The sequence below is a fragment of the Leopardus geoffroyi genome, chromosome E3 (genome assembly GCF_018350155.1).
Source record: "Leopardus geoffroyi isolate Oge1 chromosome E3, O.geoffroyi_Oge1_pat1.0, whole genome shotgun sequence".
Taxonomy (NCBI): Eukaryota; Metazoa; Chordata; class Mammalia; order Carnivora; family Felidae; genus Leopardus; species Leopardus geoffroyi.
In genome coordinates, this window is record NC_059340.1 from 29,669,014 (window position 1) to 29,684,390 (window position 15,377).

The 15,377-nt window shown below is 51.3% G+C and overlaps 1 protein-coding gene across 1 annotated transcript; it reads left to right on the forward strand.

The window, feature by feature from the left end:
- The first annotated feature begins 343 nt into the window (after positions 1–343).
- On the forward strand, positions 344–14,926 carry LOC123588732 (group 10 secretory phospholipase A2-like). The gene is made up of 4 exons (XM_045459896.1): positions 344–479; positions 3,493–3,643; positions 5,383–5,489; positions 14,726–14,926. The coding sequence occupies exons 1-4, from the start codon at positions 422–424 to the stop codon at positions 14,866–14,868; spliced, it is 459 nt and encodes a 152-aa protein (XP_045315852.1). The 5' UTR covers positions 344–421; the 3' UTR covers positions 14,869–14,926.
- The last annotated feature ends 451 nt before the right edge of the window (positions 14,927–15,377 follow it).

Here is a 15,377-nt window from a genome sequence, read left to right on the forward strand (position 1 = left end):
CTTTGGGGCGCCCAGGTGAGCGCCGGGGGCGGGGGGGGGGGGCGGCTGCAGGTGACCACCGTGAGCAGAGCACCTCTGTTGCACGTTTGCTCCTGGACCCGACCCGTGCCCTCTCTCCGTAATTCTCCCCAGTTCCCCGTCCGAGACACCAGGGCCGGATTCTCCCGCCGGCCCGGCGCGCCCACTGCCCACCTGGGGGCCAGGCTGCGGAGGTCCTGGAGCGCCAGCCCCGCCCGCCCGCGTGCCGGGGGCCCCGGGGTGGGGGGGGGGGGGAGGTGGGGGCCGGCTGAGGCCGGGGGCGGGGCCAGGCGGGGCGTCCGGGAGCGGGTGCGCCCGGCCCCGAGGCTAGTCCCGCCGCCGCCGCCGGAGCGGCCCGCACCTGCAGCCGTCCCTCAGTCCGCCGCCTGTGAGCCCGCGCGTAATGCTGCCGCTGCTGCTGCTGCTGCTGGTGCTGGGACCCGGACTCGGGCTCGGCGCGGGTGAGTGAGTGAGGAGGGGGGCCCCCGGAGGACCCGGGAGCCCCGCCGCCCCGTCCCTCTGCAAACCCTCCGACCCATCAGCCTCTCCAGCGTCCCCGGAGCCCTACAGCCCCCAGCGCTCGTTCCTGGCCCCACTGCTGCTTTTGTTAACAAGTTTCCAGGAACTCTGTCCCCCCCCCCTCCCCCCAAGCCCTGCCCCAGGGGCGCCCCCCAGTCACCCGGCCTGGGGTCTGTGAACCGATTCTTCACTCCACCTGTCCCTGAGGTAGGACTCCCTGGGGGACGCCTGGGAGGAGCAGGGGAAGTACACAAGGTGGCTTTCTCGCCTGCCCCTGGCCATCACCTTTGGGGAGGTCTCCTCCGCACCTGACTATTTCTGGGGTGCACAGACACAGCCACTCACAGGAAAATACACAGACGTGCCACAAGCAGGGAGACAGGCGGGCACAGGACACCTTCAGCCTCACACATGCAGACACAGGCAAAGATACCTCGGAGGGAACACACACACACACACACACAAACTCACACATACCAGACAGCCCCACATAGACACACACACACACACACACACTCTCTCTCTGTGTCTCTCTCTCTCAGGCCCACGGGACGCCTGGATAACCTTGGTGCTGTCGTGGGCAGACAGAGCAAACAGACCCCAGAATGACCTGCCTCACCTAAGCTGGCATGGAGGGAGTGTTTTCCTTGGTTCCAAACCCAGTGCTGGGCGTCTTCCCCATGTCTTGGTTCTGTGTAGGGCTGTGCCCAGGACCCTGAGATGCCAGAGTGTGGTCAGGTCAGGGCGGAGGACCTCTAGGGAGCGCTTTTGGGTGTGGGGTTAGGACTGGGGCCCTGTTAGATACGCTGGGACTGGGAGTGTTCCAAGGGGCTTGCTGGATCCAGGGATCAAGGGACTTTTTCTGGAAGCCCACTTCGTGCCAGCGAGATCATCTGGACCTGTCTACAGCAGAGATCCGCCCTCAAAGAGCTCCCAGTCCAGAAGGGCCACTCCCATAGGCAGACAGCAGCCCAGCGTGGTAAGGACCCCTGTGGTCACCTGGGGACCAGGCAGATTATAGAAGGAGGTGACAGGTGAGCTGGGTGAGCATGGGGTGAGGGCATTTGCAGCGAGGGGGTGTATGTGATAGGAAGTTTGACTGGAGGAGAGGGTACTGGTGAGCGTGGTCCATGTGGGGGCGGTGAGACAGGACCGCTCCTACAGGACCTCTGGGTCGTGGTGTGGCCCCCGAGCTTTATCTGGAGGGTGGGGGGAGCCACAAGCAGAGGTGTGGGCAGCTGGGAGCAGCACCTGGCCAGTTCGACAAGAGCAAGGACTGATCACCCAGAGAGGAAGGCGAAATTTTGAACTAAACTCGTTTCTACCTTTTCTTTTTATTTAACTCATCACTCTCCTCCTGCCCCAATAAATGTGGTAATTTTTTTTTTTTCCACTGAGAAAAAACAACAGTGGGTTTAATTTTGGCCGGGACTCTTCACAAAAAGTCAGGGTGGGGCGCCTGGGTGGCTCAGTCGGTTAGGCGTCCGACTCTTGGTTTCGGCTCAGGTCATGATCTCACGGTTTGTGAGTTCGAGCCCTGCACCGGGCTTTGTGCCAACAGTGCAGAGCCTGCTTGGGATCCTCTCTCTCCCTCTTTCTCTGCCTCTCCCCTGCTAGTGCTGTCTCTATCTCTCTCTAAATAAATAAACATTAAAAAAAAGTCAGGGTGATGAAAACTTGTTTCAGATGAAGAGTTGAGATGTTATGGGCGGGTGGAATGCACAAACCCTCTCTGGACCCTCAGTCCCTGAGCAGTGGAGAGCAGACGCCCAGGAGTCAGGCACAACCCGGCGGGGGTTACTGCTCTGGGCCTTGCCAGCCCTGGGAATCTCCTACCCTCAGTCTCCCAATCTGTGAATGGGGTAATGGCTGCCCACAAGACAAGGCCGCTATGCTGTTGACAACAGGAGATGCCTGTAAATTGGGGAGCACAGTGCTCGATGGGAGGTGAGGTTTAAGGGATTGGTTTTGACCAAATGCCAGAGAGCAGACTCGTTGCTTCACCAGAAGGAGGAGGTGCTTTGCGATTCACGGATGCCCAGGTCACAGCGGGTTTGGGGGCCCCTAGCCCCAAGCCGTGGCCCCATTGATGCCCCTCGACTCTGTCACCCTGCCTGGCCTCCTTCCCTTGCTGTTATTGGTGAAGAGGAAGGTGTGGAGGTCATAAGCCTGGGCTGGAGCCCCCGGGTCAGATCAGTTTCCTGTTGACTGTGGGGGTCATCCTTCCTACGCGGCTCTCCTGTTCCTCATCTGTGAAACGCAGGGCTGCGTGTCACAGCTGCATGGGGATCCAGAGAATGGCTGGGCACAGGCTGCAGGGCCTTCCAATGTGGGAGCAAGCCACGCCTGGGCAGTGGAAATAAGGAGATGCAGAGGGCCCAGAGCCAGACTCTGGAGGGGACTGGTGGGGGAGGGGGGGCAGGGGAGACCCAGGGACAGCAAAGCACCTGCAGAGGAGCCCTCCTTGGTGGCAGGGACCCTGTTGAGCTCATCTCTGGTGCCCAGTGCCCGGCACAGGCAACTGGACAGATATTTGATGTGGGACTTGCGATCTGACTTCATCTGGAGTTGACTAGGGCAGGAGATTGGAAATCAGGACATTCCAGGAAGAGGGGCCAGCCCGTGCAAAGGCCCAGTGGTGTGCTCTTTCAGATACGGTGGCTCTGGAACTTGTTTTCTCTTTCATGGCTGCCTTGAAGATAGTAATAACAGAGCTTGTCATGTGCCACGTGTTTTACATGTGTGATGTCATCTCATTCTATGAAGCGAGGTCTCCTTGTCTCCCTGTTTTATAAATGAGAAAACCAAGGCACAGAGAGGTTGAGTACATTGTCCAAGGTCACACAGCTAGGAAGGAGGAGAGGCAGGATTTGAACCCAGTCATCCAAGCCCTTCTTGGACTAGTGCCCTTACTCAAGCCCTGCCTTGCAACCTCTGACCTTTGTTTCCCCCTAGCTTCCTGGAGGTCACATGTGCACCGGCGTGGGCTTCTAGAATTGGCAGGGACCATGAATTGTGTTGGCACCCGCAACCCCCTGTCCTACATAAGCTACGGCTGCTACTGTGGCCTGGGTGGCCATGGCCAGCCCCGGGATGCCATCGACTGGTGAGTGCACGCTCCAGCCTGGGTTTAGAAGGTCCCCCACTCCCTGGGGTAGTTAAGGCCTATGAGGAAATACCCACAACTGAGGTTGCTGTTTGGACTAAGAAGATTCCAGCACATGGTACAGCCTTGCAGGAGGCTCAGGGCCTCCTGGGTAACATGGCCAATGAGGGCACGCCTTGGTGTTGGCTGCCCCCCAGCCTGGCTGTGGGCTGATTACTTTGGTTGAGAAAAAAAAAAAACCCATAAAGTTGATCCCACTTATTATGCACCAGGATCTGTCCTGAGAACCCCTCTCATCCTCACAACAACCCATTTCAGAGATGAGGACACTGAGGCAGGAGAGATGAAGTAACTTGTCTGGGGCCACATACAGGGCAAGGGGTGGGGGCTGGGATCTGAACCCAGGCAGTGTGGCTGGATTTGTGCCCCTAATCACTGCGCTCCGCCACCATGTGAGAAGTGCCTGTTCTGTGCAAGGCTGTGGGTTTAGATCTTTCCAGACTGGCTTTCATTTATCCTGGTCATCCTTGGAGGCGGGCAGGTGGGCCGTCCCCGGAGGCTCAGGGAGGCACAGCCACCCGTCCATTTCCACACAGCTAGTAGGTGGCAGAGCGTAGAATTTGACAGTCTCTTCCCTGGCTTAGAGGATTTGATTGTCAAGGACAGCTTTTCGCTCCTCCCTGCCCTTCCCCGGCTCCTGCTGCCGGCCCTGCCCTCCCGTGCGTGGTTGTCTGCTTTCTCCAAGCCCTCCAAGTGCAGCCCAGGCACTGCCCCCTTTGGGAAGACTTCCCCGAAGGCTGGCTGGGCCTCGCATACCCATTCTGGCCTCTGGCTCCCAGAATCCCCATCCCTTTTCCCCCACTTTCTAGCGCTTCTCACCAAGCACGTGGGGTCTGGTGGCTTGTTCCTCCCCCACCAGCCTGGGGGCTCCTTGAGGGCGGAGCGGAATCTGGCCGACCTCTCCCTGCAGGACCCCACCGAGGGCTCCACAGAGCGACTCCACTGGCGGCTGGAGGGAGACAATACCAGTGAATGAAGGAAGGAAGGACAGGGTTAGGGACATTTGTGGATGTTTCTCAGAATTTCGCAACAGCCAGTTATTATTATTATCATTGAGATCCTCTTATGCAGCAGGCCATGACTGGACACGGGGGACACTGTGCAGAATGGAGCAGAAATGGTCTTGTCCCCATAGAGCTCTGGGGCTCTGGCCATTGAGGAGGACAGAAGCTGATCAGTCTTCTCCGGAAAGTGAGGGTCTCATTGTAAACCATTGTAAACCTGCCCTGAAGGGAAGGACCTAGTTTTATGAGAGGGTGTAACCAGGCCGCTGTTATAGACTGGGGAGGCCAGGGGCTGGATGACATCCTGGGATGGGAGCAGTTCTTGGGCTGAGACCTGAGGGAGGAAGGATGGGCGGGAAGCTGCCCCAGGCAGAGGGCAGGTCACGTGCAAAGTCAGGAGGCACGCGGGGCTTGGCTCACTCCCAGCACAGAGAGGCGGCGGGTGTGGCTGGAGCTCAGAGACACAGAGCGAGACAGGCAGGGGCCAGGGGACCGTGCCAGGGCGCCCCACACTGGGGTCAGCAGAATCATTTCCCAGGGGGTGGATTCTCGGGGACAAAGCTCGGCCCGGAAGATGCTGCTGACCCCCTGCGAGACTTCGCTTACCCGGGAGGATGGCCTAGAGGGCATCCCCACCTCCACCCACCTGCTGGCCTGCCCGTCTGCCACCCACAGGTGCTGTCATCGGCACGACTGCTGCTACACGCGTGCCGAGCAGGCCGGATGCAGCCCTAAGATGGAGCGGTACTCGTGGCAGTGCGTCAATCAGAGCATCGTGTGTGGTGAGTCCCCAGCGCCACCCGCACCCACTTCCGTGAGTGGCCCCGGGCCTCCCGGCTGCAATAGTTCACCCCAGCTTCCAGCGGTCGACACCACCCCCTGGGGGGATTTACTACAAGCGATCTTCAACACGGAGCGCTGACAAAAACAAAGAGGGGCACGCGGGTGGCTCAGTCGGTTAAATGTACAGCTTCCGCCCAGCGCATGATCTCGCGGTTGGTGAGTTCGAGCCCCGCGTGGGGCTCTGGGCTGACCGCTCGGAGCCCGGGGCCTGCTTCAGATTCTGGGTCTCCTTCTCTCTCTGCCCGTCCCCCACTCGTGCTCTGTCTCTCTCTATCAAAAATAAATAAACGTACCAAAAAAAAAAAAAAAACAAAAAACAAACAAACAAAGAAACCTATTTCTTTGTTGTCTGGACCAAAGCTAAAAGAGATATCACCAGGTACCTCCAGCCTCCATGCCCATCCGATGGCGCCTGGGTAAAGAAACCCATGAGGTATTCTTACTGCGGGAGACGGCTGTAGCCAGCGGAGGAACAAACCACAGAATGATAAGTCCAGGAAAGCACCATTTCTGTTTAAAAAAAAAAAAAAAAAGCAGCAGCAGCTTGCAAACTAGTAGCCTACTCGCTTTCCGTGGCTACATGCAGACACTTGCAGAGCTCAGAAAAAGGTATGTAAAGATACACTGCATGACGGGATCAGGCTGGGGGTGGCGGTGGCAGAAGGCAGTTTCACGTTCCTGTAATGTTTCCTTCCCCCCTCCCCCGCAAAGAGAATGTCTTCATGAATTACTTGTGAATCACAGCTTAAAAAGAAAAGGAATAGGGGTACCTGGGTGGCTCAGTTGGTTGAACGTCCGTCTTCGGCTCAGGTCATGATCGCGCAGTTTGTGGGTTCAAGACCCGCGTAGGGCTTTGCACTGACAGCACAGAGCCTGCTTCGGATCCTCTGTCTCTCTCTCTCTCTGCCCCTCCCCTGCGTGTACTCTCTCTCTCTCTCTCTCTCTCTCTCACAAATAAACATTTAAAAAAAAAATGCTTTTTGAAAGAAAAAAGAAAAGGAAAGGCATACACAGCCTGAACTGTTGAAGGGTAAAGTGCCTGATCTCTGCAAATTACCCTGACAGGCATTGAAACAAAACACAATAAAAAGATGGACAGACAGATGGGTGGGTGGACAGACGGAGGGGTAACGGGTGAAACAAAATGTCAATGGTAGACTCTACGAGGTAGGTATGCAGATGTTCTCTGAACAGTTCTTTCAGCTTTTTTCTGGGTTTGAGATTTTCTACAACAAAATGTTAGGAACCAAATGCAAATGAAAGCAAAGAGCTTAGTGAGAGGGGCCCAAGCCTCCCTTTCCTCACCTCCCAGCCCCAGTGGGTGAGTCTCAAGATGCAGGCCAGCTCCACCTTGGTGTGGTTTGATGACCCCCCCTATGCCATAGCTCTGAGACTCTGGCCTCAAATGTCCTGTGCTAGGAGGACCAGAGGCTATGGGTTCTTTCCTTGTGAAACGGGGGTGGGGTGGGTCGGGGAGTAGAACTTGGACTGACTTTGTAGTGTGAGTGCTCATGTCACTGGCCCTTCCTCCCTAAGGCTGAACCCGCGAAACAAGTCCATGTTCTACAGACATCTGCCACTCACCATTTGGGGACCCTGGGAAAACCCTTTCCTCTCTCTGGAGCACTGTGGGCTCCTCTCTCAAAATAGGGATAACAGTATCGCAGTTTGGTGTCCCGTGGGCTACGTTTATCCTGCAAACATCTTGCCTCACCTGCACAATGTTTAGAACAGTTTGAGCCAGTATTTAAAAAATCAGGGCGCCTGGGTGGCTCAGTTGGTTGAGCGTCTGACTTCGGCTCAGCTCATCATCTCACGGTTTGTGGGTTCGAGCCCTGCCTCGGGCTCTGTGCTGACAGCACGGAGCCTGGAGCCTTCTTCGGATTTTGTGTCTCCCTCTCTCTCTCTGCCCCTCCCCTGCCTGTGCTTTTTGTCTCTCTCTCTCAAAAAAAAAAATAAATACACATTAAAAAAAATTTTTTTTTTATTAATAAAGTAGGCTTCACACCCGGCATGGAGCCCAAAGTGGGGCTTGAACTCATTATCCTGAGATCAGGACCTAGGCTAAAATCAAGAGTCGGATGCTTCACTGACTGAGCCACCCAAGTGCCCCCTCTTTTAATTCTCTTGATTTTTCTAACTTTGTAGACGAGAAGTTCTCAGTTCATTGCTACTTTAGCTTTCACATCCCTGGAATATTTGCTGACTTTTTTTTTTTTTAAATGTTTATTTATTTATTTTGAGAGAGAGAGAGAGAAAGAGAGAAATCCCAAGCAGGCTCTGTGCTGCCAGTGCAAAGCCTAACGTGGGACTCAAACCCACGGACCATGAGATCATGACCTGAGCTGAAATCAAGAGTCGGATGCTTAATCACTGAGCCACCCAGGTGCCCTACTTTTTTTTTTTTTTTTTAACAGAACAGGCTTCTGGCTTATATCCAAGAACACCAGTTCATCAATTTAATTCTGGCTTGAAAAAAAATTCTTCCTATCTACCCATCCATTTATCTACTTACTTATCTTTACCTCCAAGCGGCATGCATTTAATGAGGATAATTGTAACAGAATCTATCCTAACCTTACTGTACATTTTATAGGCCTAGCCACTTCTGAAATTAAAAGAACAATAAAACAGCAGTTAAAAATGTTAAGTGTCCCTCAGGGCAATCTTACTGGTTTTTTTTTTTGTTTGTTTGTTTGTTTTTTAAACAAAGCGGTAAGAAAAGAACTGGGGCATTTATTTTTAAGATTACCTTCTGATGGATGGATGGTATTTTCAATTTACAGCTTCCTTTCAATTAAAAAGCGGAATCCATTTTATTTTATTTAAAAAAAATTTTTTAATGTCTATTTTTGAGAGAGACAGAGAAAGAGACAGCATGAGCAGGGGAGAGGCAGAGAGAGTGGGAGACCCAGAATCCCAAGCAGGCTCCAGGCTCAGAGCTGTCAGCACAGAGCCCGACGAAGGGCTCGAACCCACAAACCGTGAGATCATGACCTGAGCCAAAGTTGGATGCTTAACCGACTGAGCCACCCAGGTGCCCCTAGGTTCACCCATGTTGTAGCAGGTAGCTAAAACTCCTTCCTTTTTACGGATGAGTAACACTCTGTTTGTAGGGATCAACCACATTCTGTTTATCCATTCATCTGTTGGTGGACATTGGGTTCTTCACACCTTCTGAGTACTGGGAATAGTGCTACTCTGAACATTCGTGAACAAGTATTTGTTTGAGTGCCTGCTTTTATTTCTTTGGGGTACATCACTGCCAGTGGGATTAACTGGGTCATCTGGTAATTCTCTGTTTTACTTTTCGAGGAGCCACTCACCTTTTCTACAGCAGCCACACCACATCACATTCTCATTCAGCCGTGTCTGAGGGATCCAGTTTTTCCACGGCCTTATCAACGCTTGTTATTTTCCATGGTGTTTTGTTTGTTTGTAGTGGGGGTGATGTGTGTGCCTCAGTGATTCTGGTGTGCATTTCCCTAATGGCTAATGCTGTTGAGTGTCTTTTCATGTGCTTGTTTGGCCGTTTTTATATTTTCTTGGGAGAAATGTCTATTCAAGTCTTTTGCTCATTTTATTCATTCATTCATTCATTCATTCATTCATTCATTCATTCTTAAAGTTTCTCCTTTTAAGTAATCTCTACACACAACATGTGGCTTCAACTCGCAACCCCAAGATGGAGAATTGCGTGCTGTACCAACTGAGCCGCCGGGCTCCCCTTCGCTCATTTTTTTTTTTTTAAACGTGTGCTTTGTTTAAAAGAGTTTTGTTTAAAGTTTGTTGATTTACTTTTAGAGAGAGAGGGATGTAGAGAGAGAGAGACAGAGAGAGAGAGAATCCCAAGGAGGCTCCATGCTTGTCAGCACAGAGCCCAACTCAGGGCTCAAACTCACAAACTTTGAGATCACGACCTGAGTTGAAATCAAGAGTTAGGTGCCTTAAAAAAATTTTTTTTAAGTTTATTTATTTATTTTGAGAGAGAGAGAGAGAGCAGGGGAGGGGCAGAGAGCGTGGGAGAGAGAGAGAATCCTAAGCAGGCTCCGCACTGTCAGCACGGAGCCCAATGTGGGGGTCGAACTCACGAACCGTGAGATCATGAGCTGAGCCAAAACTAAGAGTCGGACACTTAATGGACTGAGCCACCCAGGTGCCCCATCCCCTTTGCTCATTTTTAATTGTGTTGTTTTTATTGTTGAGTTATAGGAGTTTTTTTTTTTTTTTTTTTTTTTTCAACGTTTATTTATTTTTGGGACAGAGAGAGACAGAGCATGAACGGGGGAGGGGCAGAGAGAGAGGGAGACACAGAATCGGAAACAGGCTCCAGGCTCTGAGCGATCAGCCCAGAGCCCGACGCGGGGCTTGAACTCATGGACCGCGAGATCGTGACCTGGCTGAAGTCGGACGCTTAACCGACTGCGCCACCCAGGCGCCCCTAGGAGTTTTTTTATATATTGTTGGTCCTGGATTCTTATCAGATATGTGATTTGCAAATGTTTTCTCCCAGGTTGTAGGTTGTCTTTGCATTTTATCAATAACATCTTGAATGCACAAAAGTTTTAATTTTGATCAAGTTCAGTTTATCTGTTTTGTCTTTGGTTGATCAGGTTTTTGGTGTCCTAAGAATCCACTGCCAGATCCCATGTCATGAAGACTTACCCCTCTTTTCTTCTGATAGTTTTATAATCTGAACTCTTACATTTAGGTCATCGATCCACTTTGAGTTCACGTTTGTACATGGTGTGAGGTAGGGGTCCAACATCATCCTTTTGCCTGTGGGCATCCAGTTGTTCTGGCACCATTTGTTGAAGAGATTCATCTTTCTCCATTAAAGAGTCTTGGGACCCTTGTTGAAAATCACGTGGCCCTAGATGGATACTTCCCTGAACTTCCTTTCCCTTATCTGGAAGATGGGTGTTGTACAGATGAAAAACGGGCTTATAACACGAGAAACAGATCCGATGGGGGTTGTTATTCTCTCTCCTCCCTTCTCCAGCTGTCCTCCTGATCTGAACCTCTCTCTGACCCCTGCCACCTCCACCAGAGAAAATAGAGGCTCTGGCATGACTCTCCTTTAAGCCCGCAGCTTCTGTGCTGCAGGGAGGAAACCGTCAGAGCGGTTACCTGAAGGCTGGTCTTAGATATTCGTGGACTCTCAGCTGTATCTCCCTAGCAGGAATCAGCATTTGGCACAGAGCAAAGCTGAATTAGTATGGAGACATGGTATCAGTTTTTAGGAGCCAAGAGTGCCTCAGACATCCTCTCCTTCAATCCTCTTACTTAGAGTTGGGGAAGCTGAATGAAGGTCAGGGAAAGAAGTGTCTCACCTAATGTGGTGGTCACGTGTCTACTCCCAGGCACATCCCCTGTCCCCCTCCCATTGTGAGCAGAGAGAGGAGGTGAAATAGGGCTTGCCTGGGAAAGCTGTTAAAGATCCCTGCCTTCTCCCTCCGACCTGCATGTTTCCCTTGCCCCTAATCATATGAAAGTGGTGTCTATAAAATATTTATTGGTGTGTCTGCTGGTGGAGCCCATGGCTGTTTACAGACCTGTCCTCCCTGAACCAAACGAAAAGAACCAAAATATCTATTCTGCATTTTTGGGGGGCTAAAAATATTCTCTTATTCTGTTTGGAGATATTCCGAACATAGCTGTTTACCTAATTACAGGTGTTGCCCATTTTCCATTTATGGGCCTGGCTTCAGTATATTAACATTTTTTTAAGCCTGTAATAATATTTACTGGCAGGCCTTTATTTTAAACCTTATCCTTGGGGGGCTGCTTTTCCTTTTAAGTTTTTGTTATTCCTGTTTTTAAAACATGTTTGTTTATTTTGAGGGAGAGAGAGAGAGAGACAGCATGGGCGGGGGCGGGGGGGGCGGTGCAGAGAGAGAGACAGAGAGACAGAATCCCAAGCAGGCTTTGTGTTGTCAGTGCAGAGCCTGGTGCCAGGCTTGGTCCCCCGAACCGTGAAATTATGACTTGAGCTGAAATCAAGAGTCGGACGCTTAACTGGCTGAGCCACATGGGCACTCCCAAGTTTTTGTTATTCTTGGATAACCTGATGCTGTTGCTTTCCTAAGGCCATGGAGCAGTTGAGGCCAAGTCTTACTTTTGAGAGGAACTTTCTTGCTCAGGGAAAAGGGTGATAGCATTAGGCAGGTACAGGCATGGGGTCAGCCGATCCTGGGCTGGAATCCGGGTCCCCCCTCTGCTTAGTGCTGTGACCTTGGACAAGTTACTGAATCCTTTTGAGCTTCTCTTTCCTCAGCTGTAAAATGGGGATAATAAAATTTAGGTGCTGGGCTTGGATGAGAATTGGAAACGGCGTATGGCTTTGCTATTGTTCTCCCAACAGATGGTAAGAATCTGCTCTGTGCCCGGCTTCATGCTAGGCTTTGAGTGGGAAGGAGAAGCAGGAAGCTATAGTCTAAGAGGAGGAGAGGGAAATCGTGTCTGTGCTAATTGCTATTGTAAGTGCTGTGTTGGAAAGTTAAGGCAGGAGAAGTATCATACCTGCTACGAGGTGGATGAACCTTGAAAAAGTCATGCTACAAGAAAGGAGCCAGACGCAAAAGGTCACCTAATGTGTGATTCCACTTATGTGAAAGGTCCAGGATAGGGATAGAGACAGAAAGCAGATTCGTGGTTGGCAGGACAGACTGCTGGGACTCAGGTAAGGGATCATGGGGAGTGACTTCTAAATGGGAGTGACTTCTAAATGGGGTTTCTTCTGGAAGTGATAGAAATGTTTCGGATCTAGATAGAAGTGATGACTGCGCGATGTTGTGAATGAACTAAATTCCACTGACTTGTGCACTGGAAAATGGTAAATATTGTTATGGGAATTTTTGCCTCAATAAAAAATGCAGCAGAGCAGGTGGGGGACACTCTTTTCTTTTTAAATTTTATTGTTTGTTTGTTTGTTTATGAGAGAGTGCAAGCAGGGGAGAGGGGCAGAGGCAGAGAGAGAGACAGACAGACAGACAGGGAGGGAGAGAGAGAGAGAGAATCCCTAGCAGGTTCACCCTCAGTGTGAAGCCAGATGCAGGGCTCAATCCTGTGACCCTGGCATCATGACCCTAGCCAAAACCAAGAGTTGGACATTCAACCGACTGAGCCACCCAAGCGCCCCAGGGATACTCTTTTAGACCCTGGGTGCAATTGTGCAGATAAATACCTTTAATCAAGTCTGCTCACAGCAGGGCCTGGGAAGATGATTTCCAGAGAGTGCCTGCCTTCTGCCTCCTGTCATCCTGTCCCTCCCTCCTGGTGGAGCCAAGCCTTCTGGCTCTCATGCTTCACCTTGTGATGGTCTCCGAGGAACATTTTACTTTAATTTTTTTCTTAAAGGAAGGAAGTTCTTTTTTTTTTAATGTTTTTAAAAAAAAAATGTTTATTTTGTTTTTGATTGAGAGAGAGACAGCATGAACAGGGAAGGGGCAGAGAGAGAGGGAGACACAGAATCCGAAGCAGTCTCCGGGCTCTGAGCTGTCAGCACAGAACCCGATGAGGGCTCACACTCATGAACTGCGAGATCATGATCTGAGCTGAAGTTGAACGCTTAACCGACTGAGCCACCCAGGCGCTCCTAATGTTTTTTTATTTAATTATTTGCTTCAGAGAGAGAGAGAGAGAGAGAGCACAAGTTAGGGTGGGGCAGAGAGAGGAGGACAGAGGATCCAAACAAAGCAGGCTCTGCGCTGACAGCAGGGAGCTCATGTGGGGCTTGAACTCATGAACTGAGAGATGGCGACTGAGCCCTAGGTTGGATGCTCAAACGACTGAGCCCCCCAGGCGCCCCTTCAAGGAACACTTTAAGAACGGATCCTTAAGGAGGTCAGCTGCAGCTTACTGAGTGCCTGCTGTATGCTCTGCATTTTACACGTTGGGTAAAATGACCTGTTGGGTGTTTTCTCACTCTCCCAGAAGCCCTTAGAAGTAGGTATTATTAGTATGCTCATGTTGGCCTGAGGAAACATCTGGAAGGGGTGAAATGATGTGTCTGAAGGCACAGAGCTGCTACATCCGTGGCTGAGCCGGTTAACTCCAAAGCTGGTGCTTCACGGTGCCTCTGGAAGGAAATTTGGAAGGATTTAATGGCGGGTGGGTTTTATATTTACATCTATGTGAAAAACTAAAAGCTAGCACTAAAAGGCCATGGGTGGCATGGTTGGGGGGGATATCCAAAGCTGTTTCAGGCATTATGCTTCTAGATTAGTAAGATACCACTTGAAGATCACCAGATCATTCTAGTCCCGGGTCAGGAATCTCTAGTGGGAGGATCACCAAGGTGGAAGGAGACTTTGGGTGGCTGCCTCTGTGCCAGGCAGGTCCTGGGCTGGCGGGGACAGATGGACACTCCAGAAGGAGCATGTGGAAGTGATGTGGAGAAAGAAGGCAGAGATATGTGGGTGGAGCCAACGTTGACCGAGTGTACGTCCTGTGCCAAGCCCTTCTGGGTGCTTTCCGTGGGAGTTGTCACTCAGGCTTCCCAGGAGCCCTGCCAAGTGGGTAGTGCCCCGGGTTTTCCAGGAGGATTTGGCTCTGAAAGCTTAGGCAAGATCACACAACCAAGAAGTAGCAGAGCAGGTACCCCAGAAAAAGCTCTAGAAAGTGCCCGGGCACCTACCTACTGCTTATCAGAATGGATCCTCAGATGAAGGGGTATGCGAATATATATGTGTGTGTATATATATATATATATATATATATATATATATATTCATATAAAATGTTTTGGGGGAGAGAACAGAGAGGCAGAGAGAGCCTCAAGCAGGCTGCACACCCCAGTGTGGACCCCGACGTGAGGTCGATCTCACGAACTGTGAGATCATGACCTGAGCCGAGATCAAGAGTCGGACGCCTAACCAACTGCTCCCCGAAGCGGTGTAATATTGATGCGGAAGAGAAGCCAAAAGGTCGCAAGGACTTAGAACTTTGCATCTGAAAACGCTTCCCTGGCCACTTCGATTTCCTTTTCTGTAAAATGGGTTGGACGCCACCTCCCTCCGGAAGCTGCCATGACGGAGATCACGCGGTGACTTGTCCCGTGTCGCATAGATGTGACGTATGACGCTTCCCGCCTCCAGCGTCATTGGCTTCCCTAGTGCCTGTTCTCGAGTCTCTGCCACCGCCTGCTCTAACTCAGTCTCCCCACTTCTTCCAGGACCCGCGGAGAACGAATGCCAAGAAATCTTGTGCAGGTGCGACCAGGAGATCGCTAACTGCTTAGCCCAGACTGAGTACAACCTAAAGTACTTACTGTACCCGCGTTTCTTGTGTGACACAGACTCGCCCAGGTGTGACTGACCAACCTGATGTGGAATGTTCTTTTGCACGAGGAAATAAAACTCTTTTTCACTCATCAGCAGCTGCCTTCAGTTCTTGGCAGGAGGGAACGGAGGCCGAGTGTGAAAACTGCAACCCTTGTTTGCTTTCTCTCCCGGAACTTGGGCCGGAGCCTGTGTGGTTTCCAGTTGAAGGTCAAAAGTCCCATGCTTATTTTATACAAACCACAACCATGCTTGTGGCTGTATTGGGTTTGGTGCCATTTTTGAGGCTCGCCCTTTATATGCAAAGGGCTGAACTCGGTCTTCTAACCTGCTCCTGATGGCGGGTGGTCAAACGTGAAGGAACACCCACTGTGTGCCTGGCCTGGCTCTGGGTTTCCGGACGAGGCCGTAAACAAGGTGCTCGCTCTTGGGAAGATCTAGTCTAGGAGTTAGGAGCTTAAGAAAGAATATTCTTTCCCATCCCTCTCTGCCTAATGGTTAAACTTCCTGATTACAGAAGTGGTATATAGTCAGTGTTTACAAAGA

Bases quoted from the DNA above. Each gene is read 5' to 3' on its own strand.
- LOC123588732 (XM_045459896.1), top strand. From the start codon at position 422: ATGCTGCCGCTGCTGCTGCTGCTGCTGGTGCTGGGACCCGGACTCGGG. The intron at 480-3,492 runs GTGAGTGAGTGA...GTTTCCCCCTAG, and splicing joins CGGACTCGGGCTCGGCGCGG to CTTCCTGGAGGTCACATGTG. The intron at 5,490-14,725 runs GTGAGTCCCCAG...CACTTCTTCCAG, and splicing joins CAATCAGAGCATCGTGTGTG to GACCCGCGGAGAACGAATGC.